The sequence below is a fragment of the Medicago sativa genome, chromosome 6 (assembly GCF_051527215.1).
Source record: "Medicago sativa cultivar Bolivia chromosome 6, Bolivia_mono, whole genome shotgun sequence".
NCBI lineage: Eukaryota > Viridiplantae > Streptophyta > Magnoliopsida > Fabales > Fabaceae > Medicago > Medicago sativa.
In genome coordinates, this window is record NC_140754.1 from 22,742,163 (window position 1) to 22,756,216 (window position 14,054).

The 14,054-nt window shown below is 39.2% G+C and overlaps 2 protein-coding genes and 1 pseudogene across 2 annotated transcripts; 2 read left to right on the top strand and 1 right to left on the bottom strand.

Moving 5' to 3' along the window:
* The first annotated feature begins 731 nt into the window (after window positions 1-731).
* LOC146913778 (uncharacterized) lies at window positions 732-4,460 on the top strand. Its single transcript, XM_085720986.1, has 2 exons — window positions 732-2,289; window positions 3,058-4,460. The coding sequence occupies exons 1-2, from the start codon at window positions 732-734 to the stop codon at window positions 4,458-4,460; spliced, it is 2,961 nt and encodes a 986-aa protein (XP_085577112.1).
* A 1,270-nt stretch (window positions 4,461-5,730) lies between these two features.
* On the top strand, window positions 5,731-6,481 carry LOC146913779 (uncharacterized; annotated as a pseudogene).
* A 2,359-nt stretch (window positions 6,482-8,840) lies between these two features.
* Window positions 8,841-9,431, bottom strand: LOC146913780 (uncharacterized). Its single transcript, XM_085720987.1, has one exon. The coding sequence runs from the start codon at window positions 9,429-9,431 to the stop codon at window positions 8,841-8,843; it is 591 nt and encodes a 196-aa protein (XP_085577113.1).
* Between the last annotated feature and the right edge of the window lie 4,623 nt (window positions 9,432-14,054).

The window sequence follows — 14,054 nt, forward strand, 5'->3', positions numbered from 1 at the left end:
TTGTTCATTCCATCGATTTTTTTCTAAGAAAAAACAAAATAATACATTTTGAATTATGGATCGGGCTTGCCCATTGGGCCGTATAGCCCACTACTAATTGGGCTGGGCTCAATTTTGGTAGCCCATAAATAGAGTGGACCAACCCACTCAGACCCGTTTATATGAGCTGGCCCACTGGGCCGAGGCGGGCTGGGTCGAGCCGGCCCATTTGACAGCTCTACCAGTACTGTGCAACAAGAAGAATTAATTAAGAGAATCAAGCACAATGCAATTTTCCGCCACTTTCTATCCTATTTATTTGCGACACTTGCAATAGAATGGAATGAAAATTGATTTTTTGGGTTTTGGTTGGTGAATCTACTTCAACAATCTACAATATAAATAAATCAATAATCTTTTATCCAAAAGTACATGTAGCATTGTTTTTTTTTTTGAAAGAAGTACATGTAGCATTGTTATTGCTAATAGACAATTAATTATTATGATTATCTCATGATCATATTCTGTCACCTTAAACACGTCATTTAAGCATATTGACATACCATAAGTTAGAAATCATGCATTTATTGCATCATTGACCATTTCTTATTCACATACACCCTCCGAACTCAATTTGCTATAAAAAAAAATATGTGATATTAACTAGCATCATCGGAGATTGAAGAGAGAATTCCACAGAAATTCCTTTTCTACGGGGCAGAGCTGCGATAATCTAAAAAAAGTAAAGTGCAATGAGCTCTGGTTTTGTCTTCTCCGCTCAAAGTGACTCTAACCTACTCCACACAAAGAAACCTCCTGATCCAACCCCTAAGCTATCATTCCGAGACAAACTCTTGGGATCCTCCCATGAAATTCCTATCCAAGAAAAACAAGACATGATTGAGAAAAAGCTTGTTTGCATCGAACATGAAAATGGAAACCGGCTTCTTCCCAAAGTCTATGTCGACCCTTCAACCTTTCAAGATCTGTGCACACCTTGGAGGGATGCGCTAGTAGTGAAGCTCTTAGGGAAAAATCTTGGTTACAACACCATGAAGGATCGTCTCCACAAAGCTTGGAAAACTCAAGGCAGCTTCAAAATTATGGACAACGATAATGGCTTCTACATGGTTAAATTCGATCAAGCTGCAGACAAGGAAAAAGTCATCACTGGAGAGCCATGGATGATATTCGACCACTGCTTGGCAGTAACACATTGGTCCCCTGAATTCGCCTCACCAGAAGCCAAAGTGAAAAGTACGGTGGTATGGGTACGTTTCCCTGGACTGAACTTAGTTTATTATGACGAGAGTTTCCTTCTTGCTATGGCTTTAGCAATTGGTCGCCCAATAAAAGTGGACACAAACACACTGAAAGTCGAAAGAGGAAAATTTGCAAGAGTCTGTGTGGAAGTCGATCTTACAGCACCGGTGGTTGGAAAAATTTGGGTAAACGGCCATTGGTACAAGGTCCAATACGAAGGTCTCCACTTGATCTGCACAAACTATGGATGCTACGGCCACCTAGGATGGAATTGCCCTCGAATAGCAGCCAACACTGAAAAGACGAACCCGAACCACCACAACACCGCGGCCAGCCACCATGAAACCGCCCATCAGAAGCCCGCAACCGCCATACCTTCCCCATCCATTCCGGCCTCTGGTAACAGTAACAGTAATGATTTAATTTCCGATCAAAATGATTTATCAGCAATTAATGGAAATTTAATTAGTCATGAAGGAGAAATTAATGAATTACATGGTGACTGGCTTCTTGTCACAAGAAGAAAGAAAACAGTTTCTAACCCCCCAATCAATGCCCACAAAAACGTGACCCACAGAACAAACAAATTCTCTGCCTTATCCAACTGGACCCCACAAAATAAACCCAATCCAACTGGTCAAAAACTGCCACCAAGACCCACAAAAAGTGATGTTCCAAGTGGTCCATCTATCCCTAAACGACGTAGACAGGACGATACCATGCATGCCCCAACCATTAAGCCATCATTAGCTACTCAAAAAGTCAACCCCCCCAATGTTTTGACAACCAATCAACAGGACCCCTCCTCAACCAATATCACGCCTCACACAAACTCCCACGTGAAGCACACTCTTGAAAATTCAACATCCCATGCGGCCCACAATTTGACCCCACACCCTCATGATACTCTTTTCAACCATGACCCCATCCATGAAAGTAACTACAACAATTCCACTAGTCTTTCCACCCCTATCCAAAACCATTCGACAGACTCTGCTGCCAAAACCAACTCCATACAAACTGATGAAGAATCCATGTTAGCCCAAAGTATGGATGGAGATGCGTAGGTTGACACTACTGGAATATATGAATCACCCTCCCAGACTGATGAAGACATGGTTATTTGAAGTGTCCTTTCTTAGACACTTTATTTTTATTAGTTTTGTTATGGAAGCTTTCAAAGATACTTCAATTCTCTCTTGGAATATCAGAGGAGCCCGAACAGCAATGCTAAAAGAAACTTGAGGGACTTAATCCAAAGGTTCAATCCAACCTTTCTATCCATCCTTGAGACTCACACTCCTTATGCTAGACTCTCTGCTTTTTGGAACAACATTGGCTATACTCCTATTCATATCATAGAAGCTTCAGGCCATTCAGGAGGCATATGGCTCCTAAAACACTCAGCCTCGAACAGTACATCATCTGTCCTTCATTCCAATCATTACTCCATAACCTTCTCCCTTCACCGTGGAGATGCTACCACTATCTGCACTTGTGTATATGCCAGCTCAAACTACACTATGCGCCCTAACCTTTGGACCTACCTAACAAACATCAGCCACTCTATCAATAACCCTTGGATGCTAATTGGTGACTTCAATGAAACTCTTCTTCCGAGTGATCAAAGAGGGGGAATCTTTAACCACAATAGAGCTGCCCTCTTCTACAACTTCATGAATAATTGCAATCTCCTTAACCTCACAACTATAGGTGGCCGTTTTACTTGGCATCGCAATCAAAATGGTATCCGAATTCTTTCAAAAAAGCTCGACAGAGGGATAGCAAATGTTGACTGACGCGTATCCTTTCCAGAAGCTTTTGTTGAAGTTCTTTGCAAATTACACTCTGATCATAATCCCCTCCTTCTCCCTTTTGGTGGCCTCCCTCTCGCAAGAGGGCCTCGGCCATTCCGTTTCGAAGCTGCCTGGATAGACCACAAGGATTATGCAGATTTGGTAAGTCAATCTTGGACCTCTTCCAACCATGACACTATTACTGCCTTGAAAAATGTCATGAAAAATTCTATTACTTTCAATCAAGAAGTTTTCGGAAACATTTTCAAAAGGAAGAAACAGGTGGAAAAAAGACTTAAGGGGGTCCAACACTACCTTGAGAGAGTTGATTCTGCTAGACATACTATTCTTGAAAAGGAATTGCAGAATGAATATAACCATATCCTTTTTCAAGAAGAGATGTTGTGGTACCAAAAATCTAGAGAAAAATGGATTAAATTTGGTGATAAAAATAGCTCTTTCTTCCATGCTCAAACTATTATTCGAAGAAAGAAAAATAGAATCCATAGACTTCAGCTCCCTAATGGTACTTGGACAACTGATAGCATCGTTCTCCAAGAAGAAGCTCTAAAGTATTTCAAAAACCTATTCGCCAACACCCAACCTCCCCATAACCGCACTTTCTCTACCGACCACCAACCAACCATTGATGACCTCGTCAAGCTTTCCCTCACCAAACCCATTCCTAAGAGTGAAGTCTTCGCTGCCCTTAACACCATGAAGCCATACAAAGCCCCTGGCCTTGACGGTTTCCAATGCATCTTCTTCAAACAGTATTGGCACATAGTTGGAGATGAAATTTTCCGTTTAGTTCACTCAGCCTTCCAAACAGGTCACTTTGATCCGGAGATCTCAAACACGCTCATTGCTCTTATTCCCAAGGTGGATCCTCCTAATACATTCAAAGACTTTCGGCCCATCAGTTTGTGCAACATTGTCTACAAAATCATTACTAAAGTTTTGGTTCAGCGTCTCAGACCTATTCTTAATAATATTATTGGCCCTTACCAAAGCAGTTTTCTGCCTGGTAGGGGAACTTCTGATAACTCCATTGTTTTGCAGGAAATTATTCATCACATGAGACGATCCAAGAAGAAAAAGGGCTTTGTGGCTTTCAAGCTTGACCTCGAGAAAGCTTTTGATAATGTCAATTGGGAGTTTCTTAATTCTTGCCTGCAAGATTTTGGTTTTCCAGACATCACCATCAAGCTCATCATGCATTGTGTTACCTCCTCTACTTTCTCTATCTTGTGGAATGGAAACAAAATGCCTCCCTTCAAGCCATCACATAGTCTCAGGCAGGGGGATCCTCTATCGCCGTATCTCTTTATTCTTTGTATGGAGAAACTCTCTCTTGCTATCAACAACGCCGTTTTCCAAGGAGAATGGGAACCGATCCAAATAACAGGCATAGGGCCCTAAGTTTCTCACATTCTCTTTGCAGATGACGTCCTTCTCTTCATCAAAGCAAGAAACTCTCAGCTTAGATTTGTTACTGAATTATTTGACAGGTTCAGCAAGGCGTCCAGGTTGAAGATTAATCTTTCCAAGTCCAGAGCCTTTTATTCGACCGGTATTCCTCAAAGGAAGATCAATAGCCTCACCAACATATCCGACATCCTGAGCACTACCTCTCTTGATAAGTACCTTGGCTTCCCCATCTTAAAAGGGCGGCCTAAGCGGAGTGATTTCAACTTCATCATAGAAAGAATGCAAAATAGGTTGGCTTCTTGGAAGAATAGGCTCCTCAATAAAACAGGGAGATTGACTCTAGCTAGCTCCGTGTTATCTTCCATTCCTTCCTACTTTATGCAAATTAATTGGCTGCCCCAAAGCATTTGCGATAGCATAGACCAAACCACTAGAAATTTCATCGGCGTGGCACTAATAATAAGGGAATCCACTTGGTAAGTTGGAAGAGAATTTCTCTTCCTAAGAATCTTGGAGGATTGGGCATTCAAACAGCTAGAGAAGCGAATACTAGTCTCCTTGGTAAGCTTGTCTGGGACTTGGTTCAGTCTACTAACAAATTATGGGTGTCTCTCCTTTCGAACAAATACACAGGTGGCCACAACACTCTTCTTGCCAGTGCCAGCAGCATTAGTTCTCCAACTTGGTCTTCTATAATCCGAGCTAAAAATATCCTTAAGGAAGGGTACACTTGTCGTATTAGTTTGGGTTCTTCCTCCTTTTGGTTCAGCAATTGGAACCCTCTCGGGCATATCGGTAACTATGTTCCTATCATTGATATCCATGACCTCCATTTAACTGTTAGGGATGTCCTTTCCGCTACAGGTAACCGCACTCAGCACCTCGACACTAATCTCCCCTTAGCTATCGAAAATCACATCAACAACATTCATACCCAGTTTAATGATAACATTGAGGATGCTTTAATTTGGTCTCATAACAAAAACGGCACCTACTCTGCAAAAAGCGGGTTCAATTGGCTTCTCAACCTCAGAGACCCGGCAGCTGATCCCTTTCCTCATATCTCTTGGTCCTGGATTTGGAGAATAAAGGTTCTAGAAAAGTTTAAGTTCCTCATCTGGCTTGCCTGTCAAAATGTTGTACCAACTCTTTCCCTGCTTCACCGTAGAAACATAACTCCCTCTCCCACCTGCGTGCGTTGCAGAGAAGAAGATGAAACCTTCCTGCATTGTGTCAGGGACTGTCGTTTTTCAAGAATCATATGGCAGAATTTATGGGTGTTGATTTTGACACAGCCGATTCAGCTTACGACTGGATCAAGCATGGTTTGTCTGGCTCTCAATCAAATACATTTTTAGCGAGTCTTTGGTGGGTTTGGAGGAACCGAAACTCAATGTGCCTTAGCAATGAACAATTGTCTCTAGTTCAGATTTGTAACAACATCGCTGCTGCTATCAATTTGGCTTTTGATAGTGCAGAAAATTTGAATCGTTTCGACCGTTTGGTGACATGGAACAATAGAAACTACCAGGGCCACATTCTCAACATTGACGGAAGCTGCATTGGAACCCCCTCCCCACTCTGGTTACGGTGGTGTCCTTCGCAACAACGCAGGTCTGTTCATATCAGGTTTCTCCGGTTTCATTCCGAACTCGACAGACATTTTGCTGGCTGAGCTTACAGCAATTCAGCAAGGACTGAATATGGTTATTGGTCTGAACATGAATGATATTATGTGTTACTTGGACTCCCTCTTTGCAGTTAATCTTATCAACAATAACACACCGAGCTTCCACATTTATGCCTCTCAAATCCAGAATATTAAAGAGCTGCTACTTGGTCAGAACATTTCTCTTCATCACACTTTAAGAGAGGGGAACCAATGTGCGGATTTCTTCGCTAAATTAGGTGCTAATTCGGATGCTCTCCATGTCGTACACCAATCGCCTCTAGCTGACCTCCTTCCTCTTATTAGAGCTGATGCGATAGGCACTCTCTTTGTTAGAAGCTAGCCGTCTGTAGTTTCTTTTTTTCTGTTTCTTTTCCCTTTCCTGTTTTGTTAGCACTCTTGTAACCAAAAAAAACTAGCATCATCAAAACAATATCTTCAAATTCAATTTTTATTTGAATTCGAGATCAAATAAATAAATAAAAAATATCAATTTTCTTTTAACAAATTCAAATAACGTAATCACTACATTACTAATAACTATATTTAATGATAATCTGAATATTCAAATTGCTCAATTCTCTTCAAATCCATGTTTTTGGAACCCTTTAAAAACTTGAACCTATTTACTACATAATTTGCTTTTTAGTCTCATTACACAATTTTTTGGGTACAGTCTCACAAACCTTTTGATTACGACATGATCATCAATGATTCCACCATGCATCGTAGAATGGTTGGCTATTCATAAGAACTATTAGAGATGAGGCAAAGTTTTTTATTTTGTGTTCCTGAAACCAAACGAAATATCGCGTAAGAAGTAGTATATTCAATTAGTTTTTTTGCCTTTTCATATGAGCGATGCCATCCGCGGCCAGAAAGCAGAAATTATGACACAAAAGTACGAGAAGAAGAAATATTAAGATTTAAACTTCAGTTGAGATTTTTTTATAAGAACGAAAACATGTTACTCTTTTCTAGGACTAAAAATAATATTATAGGTTCCAAAAACCTATTTAACTCTGGCAACATCATAACACTACTATATTTGGTTTGAAAAAAAAAAACAAAAACTCATTTTAATTTTTTTTCCCTTCCATTTGGCAAGTAGGAGCAACACCTAAATGGGGAAATTACAATGAGAATAGGGCTTGGCTGAAACATCTTGTTGGGGAGCAGTAATTTCCGAGGCATTCTTTGTCACCACTTGAGGAACAATCACCACATCTTGTAAAGTACCAGAGGAGGACGCACCTTTTTCACCACGATGCAGTTGGGTAGCTTTTTTACTTGTTTTAGTCACTTGATTTTTACCAAGAGACATAACCTTAGCGGCTTCGGGGTGAAGCCACTTACACGTCGTAACATTATGCTCAATGACATAACAGCGATGACAGAAAAGCAGACGCCGTTCGTATTGTACTTTCACCTTAAAGGCAAAACCCTCCTTCTCAACAAGGATTTCATCAAAGACCCTTTTCGATAAATTCATATCTACCAGAATGCGCGCATAATGTTCGAAGGCCCTATTACGAGTCGGGGCGTCTATAGAAATAGGAGTACCCACAACACTTGCAATTTCCTTCAGCGTTCTTTCACGCCAGTATTCCTGAGGCAACTCAGTTAGTTTGATCCATATTGAAGCATGGGTCTGTTTATGTGAATAATGGTGAAAGTCTTTCGTCCATTGGGAGAGACGAAGAAGACCCGGTTGTAGAGTAACAGTGCCGCCCATATACGACTTAAATCATCGGGGTTGTGTAAACGGAAAATTATAAAATCTCCTACCGAGTGAAACCATCTTCCATTCATGAACCATCTTCCAAACCTTGCCTAATTTTGTCGCCAAATCATGTGCCGTGTAAGGTTTATCTCCCTTATTCAATGTTAGTCATCCCCTAAGTGCATACTGACATTCGGTCAGGCCTTTAGAATATTCTTCCTGCCCAATCTTGATGGAAAGCGCATCCCCCTTAATGCAGGGAACCGGATATGGAGCTTCTTCTGATGATGAAACCCTAGTACCCCTAATGTAACCACAAAAGATTTGGGAGGGGGCGCGACAGCCTTACCAGGCACAGGGACCGATAGTGCAGAAAGTGGAACATTCTAAGCAACAGGAAGCCGAGAGTGAGCCAACAGAGGTGGAACCGGAGCTGCCAATTCCGCTTGCCAGTCAAACATGGTGAGGCTGTATGGCACCAAGGAGCAAACAAGCAAGAAAAAACAAGAATGCGTACAAAAATCTGGAATCAAAAACCCTTGGAGACACCAAAATTATCACGATTGCTTACCAAGGAATCAAGGAATCCAATTGCAATGGAATTGAGTGGCACTTCCGTGAATTGGAAATTGATTAAACAACAACACTGTTTGGATATTCACCGAATGGGATTCAACATTGACGATTTGGTGGACAATTAAACAACTAGCAGAAATTTGTTTCAACGAAGGTGGACAATTAAACAACTAGCAATCATGTAATGAATTGAGAAGCCAATAGAATCACGAAGGAATTGGTTTCAAGGAAACCCTAGAAGAGCCATTGCGGCGGCTCCATGTTCTAGTCGGATTTTTTTTTTTGAATTAAAACCAATATAATAAAAAACCGGAAAAAATTACAGAATCATATCTTTTTGGATATGATGGAAAATGGGCTTAGGGAAATTTTGAGTCCAAAACCTATCAGGGTCCTTGGTAGCCTAACATGCTATCTCATGTGCTGCCTGGTTGCCACTACGTTTTGTCCACATAAATTCTATCCTATCCAGGTTGCCACTTAAAACGATACAAGCGTGAATAACCTTTCCCCAGTAAGACCTATCAAAGGTTTTGTTGATTATGGCTTGAACACTAGTCTGAGCATCTGATTCAATAATAACTTGAGCCAAAGCATGATCCTTTACGAAGTGAAGGGCTTCTAAGATACCCAAATCTTCAGCAACACGAGCTTCTTCTCCATTCCTAACAATCTTAGTAGCCACCACAATTGTGCCTCCATCCTCCCGTCGCAGAATCATTCCCAAACCCCAACGGCCATCACCCAAGAGGTGAGCATCCACATTGAGCTTGAGAAGACCCCTTGAAGGAGGACTCCAGCGAATGTTGCAGCTCTGCATGCTAAGGTTGTCCGGCGGAGTTTGATGGTGAAGAGGCGTATTGTGGGTTTTGTATTCGTGAAGAAAGGAGAGCGCTTTGGAGTTTGCTTCCATCACCGGTATGTGCTTATTCTGAAAAACAATTTGATTACGCGAATACCAAATTTGATAGATGTAAGAGGCGATAAATGCCATAGTATTGTGATCATTAGTAGTAAGTGTTTTATCTTGGTTTTCGGGTGTCAAACATTGATTACGTTCGAACCTTTTTAACCGGTGATATCTTATTTTTTCTTGGGAAGGGAAAAAGTAAGCAAAACCCTTGAGAATCGAGGTCCGGGAGTTGTTTTCGCTACGGGAAGGTGTTAGGCACCCATAACGACTATAGTATCCTATAGGAACCGTCTTTAATTTCTACGCGCGCGCTTTATTTTTAAAAGCTATTTTGAAAGAAAATATTAAGCCTAAAGGTATTCTAAGTGAAGAATTGGAGGGAGAAGAATGTGTTTGAATTTTTGTTTTATTTGAATTGAAGGAATTTTGATTCCTTGCCTACGTACCCGTTTAAGGGATCAAATCCACCGTAGTTCTCTTCCAAAAATGTTTTTGTTTTTGTTGGTTGATTTTAAGTTTGAAAATTGGAATTTGAAGAATGAGAGAGAGAGGCCTCTAGGGCATAAGGTTGTGAAATTGTGAGGTTGAATTAGTCATTTGCAAAATATGGTCTAAGTATGATTAAAATTCATTAAGTTTTTTATTTAAGAAAAGAAAAGGAAAATTCAATGGGATTTTGATCCCAAGGTTTATTAAAAAATGGTTTGAGTGATATTGTTCATATTTTTTGAAAATTGATTTTTCTAAGTATGAATCCTAGGCATTCATCTAAACATACAATCCTAAACATACATCTAAACATGCATATTCTAGCTATATATCTAAAGTGAGGTGTGTGCATGTGTCGGTGCTTGTGTCGGTGTACATTATTAGAGTCCATTGTCCTTATTACATCATTGGCCTAGATACATTCTATGGTCTTTCAAGAATTTAAAAATGGCATAAAAGTAAAGTACAAAAAATCCTAAGTATTACATTCTAATTTTGGCATGAACTTTAAAGTGTAGAAAAATAAAAGGATGAGGATGTGAGATGGAAGGTGAAATGCTCATGAGGTATGAAATACAATAGAGGAAATTGTTAGTAATATAAGGCATAGAGAGATGGAGATATAGGTAAGTAAGGTGGTACTAGCAAAGTGGCAAAATTTGGCAAAACAAGTAGTAAGTATGCCTAAAGATTCACCATGATAACAAGGCAAACACATGACCTATAATCCTCATATCATGCCAATTTGCTAAAGGTTTTATCACATTCAATGATATGAGAAAGACAAGACATGTTCAAGTCAAGAATCATGATGCATTTTATGCATATTTGGCATTTCACTCACAAACATAACTTGTAAGCCAAGCAATTATATAAAATCCACACACATGCAGCAATAACACATGCAAACAGTAGCTAAAACCTCACACAATCATATGGTAATAGACCACAAACATTTATCAAGAAATTGGAACTAGAGTCAAGCAATTTTCACAAGTTTTTTAATACAAAACATCACAAAATTAGCAAGAAAATCAACACATTATTTTTATCAATTTTAACATGCAACAAATATCACAAAAATACCACAAAACTATCAAGAAATATGTATGAAATTTTTTGGAGTTTTTAGAGAATTTTTAGACACAAACACATGTAAAATTTCACAAGTTTTAACAAGTATAATGAACAATTAACTAAAAAAATGCCACTTATTTTTAATCCAGATTTAACACATAACAACATCACAAAAAAGTCAAGAAAATGATCAAGAACACATAGGGAATTTTTTAGAATTTTTAAAGGACAGAAATGACACGCAGGGGTGTAATTAGCAAGAATCAGCAAGTAACACAGGAAAAGGGGGGGTGTGCATAGCAGGTCATGGAAACTGGGCCTAAAAGGTGGGTCAGGGCTTGGAGCGGGTCGAACCATGGGTTGAACCGGTTCAGTGGCCTATATAAGGCCATGAACCGGTTCTTGGCTCACTTTCCACATCTCTCTCTCTCTCTTAAAACGTTCTCCTTCTCTCTCTAGTTGCAGAGCTTCGCCGGAAGCTTCATCTTCTCCGGCGAGAAGTGCAGATTCCGACGAGTTTTGAAATGCTCCGATCTAGACTTTCTTTACATCTTTAAACAGCTATTTCTCTCCTCTTTTCAAATCCATAATCAATTTTCAAAGATAATGAATAGATCGGAGCAGATCTACACTTGAACTATTCGGTTCTTAGGTTTTCAAAAATTTTCTGAATCTCTTGAAACGAAACCCTAATCTACCTTATCTTCTTCGTTGATCATGGATTTGAACTCAATTTTCGCAAATAAACGGTGAATCTTCACGAATTGCACTTTTAGGGTTTCGGTTTTGATGTTTTTCGAATGTTTTCATGGTTCTTGCTTCGATTCACCGTTTATTTACGTTATCAAGTCTTCGATGATGATTTATAACAAAAAGACGAGAGGATTTGATGAGTTTACCTGGAGATTCTTCGTTCTTTCTTCTTCTCTTCTCTCTCTATCTTCTTCTTGTGATCACTTTGTTGTTCGAATTGCAGGGAGAGGACAACGATTCAGTGATGAAATCTTCGTTGAAGATATCTGAGAATCGAAATGATTCTCAATTAATTGGGAAATTGAAGCTGTTGATTCGTTTTCTGGTGAAATTTGTTGTCGAATGGTGTATTTGATGATGAATTTTGTACGAATTTGTGTTGGATTGTGTTGTTGAGAAACGGTTAGGGTTTGAAGATTGTTCAAACCTTCATCGTGTTCTTGTGAAATTTTTGGGTTTGATCCTTTTGATCTGGGAGAGAGAAAATGTGATTGTGTTTGTTGAGTTGGCCGAAATTGAATGGTGATCCCTGTATAATTGGTGATGTGGCTGTATTTATAAGCTGACATGTGGTCTTCTGGGCCAATGGGGGCCTGCCACGTACCCTGGCCTCATTTTGGACTGGATTCTGGACTTTTTGCCTTGAGGGGCTATTCTGCAATTCTTGGAAATTAAAGGACTAATCTGCAATTGAGACAAGTAGACTAAAGAGAAAATTGGACAAAAAGGACTAATTTGCAATTTGTAAAAGAAAAAAAAGACTTAAGAAAAGGAAATCCGAAATGAGCAAAAAAGGACTTGAAAATAAAATTGGAACAAGAAAAAGGACTTGAATGCAATTTTTGGAAATTTTAGGACTTAAAAATAAAATAAAAAATAATAATAAAATTGAATTAAAAAACGTAATTTGGAACAAACGTAAAGTGAAACGATTAAAATTGACAAAACGGACTAAAATGAGCCAATGGCTTAAATGAGGTACTTTAAAGTAACCTCTCTCTGCCGAAATTTTGTGTGAAATGACCAAAATGCCCCTGGGGCTAAAACGACTAAAAATGACTCAGATGTAAATTTTAAAATGATTTTTTAACAGGAAATTAAAACAAGAACTTATACAAACAAAACTAAAAGACTCAGAGACAATTTTAAGAGTTTAAACAGAGTTTCAACACATGAAAGGACTAAAATGCCCCTAGGGGCAAAACTGACTCAAAATGACTTTGAATGCAATTTTTGAAATGGATTTTGACATAGAATGAAATAGAGACGTATTCAAACCAAATGAAAAGACTCAAACAAATTCTTAAAAGACTGAAAGAAATTTTGACATAGGAAATGACTGAAATACCCTTCTATGTGAATTTTGCAAATAACCTTGAAATAAAATGCAGAGGAGGATGCAATTGATCAGAGTCAGTTCAAATGACTTAAAATACAAGAAAATAAGAATTGAGTTAGTATTTTTAGGTCCAAAATTAGGGTATGACAGCTGCCCCTATTTAAGTTTCTTTGTCCGGAGAGTCAAGAGACGGAGTCTTAGAGTTGACAGGACGAAGACACTTAAATATTAACATTTGCACTGTTTTTGGACATAAAAATACGTTTTCAGACTTTCAAACACATGAATGCCATGCAATACTTTGATTATGAATGCAAGACAAACAACTGGAGTCTATGGAACATGTCATGTCACTGGGGATCCAGGTGGACATTGACAGGGTAGACAAACCAGGGGATAGAAAATAAGGTACAAGCTGTTCTTTGGATCGAACTAGCCACTTGACCAAGGAATACAAAACAATAGATAGGTACAAGCTGTTCTTGGGATCGAACTCGGCACTTGACCGGAAACATAGATATATAGGCAGATATAAGCTGTTCTTTGGATCGAACTTGACACTTGGTTGAAAATACAAACAGATAGACAAGCACAAACTGTTCTTTGTATCGAACTGGCCGTTTGGCTGGAGATATAGACAAAAGGGTAGATACAAACTGTTCTTTGGATCGAACTTGCCGTTGGATCATCACCACATCATGTAAGTGAGTGCAAACTGTTCTTTTGGGTCGAACTTGTCGTTTGACTGAAGACAAGGCATAAGCTGGGTACAAACTGTCCTTTGGATTGAACTTGCCGTTTGACCGGAAACATAGGCATATAAGCAGGTACAAGTTGTTCTTTAGATCGAACTAGTCACTTGACCGATAACAAGATACAAATTGGAAGTCTGATTTAACAAGATACCAATTGAGGGCAAATTGTCATTGACTTGGTTTAAAGATAGACATGACCATTTTTGTTGGCCCAAAAGCAAATTGAGAGTGGATTGACATTGATTTGGAAGTTGACATTGAAAGCGAGGTTGAAAGAGAGATTGAGAATTG

Bases quoted from the DNA above. Each gene is read 5' to 3' on its own strand.
- LOC146913780 (XM_085720987.1), bottom strand. From the start codon at position 9,431: ATGGCATTTATCGCCTCTTACATCTATCAAATTTGGTATTCGCGTAAT.
- LOC146913778 (XM_085720986.1), top strand. From the start codon at position 732: ATGAGCTCTGGTTTTGTCTTCTCCGCTCAAAGTGACTCTAACCTACTC. The intron at 2,290-3,057 runs GTATGGATGGAG...TATCCTTTCCAG, and splicing joins AGAATCCATGTTAGCCCAAA to AAGCTTTTGTTGAAGTTCTT.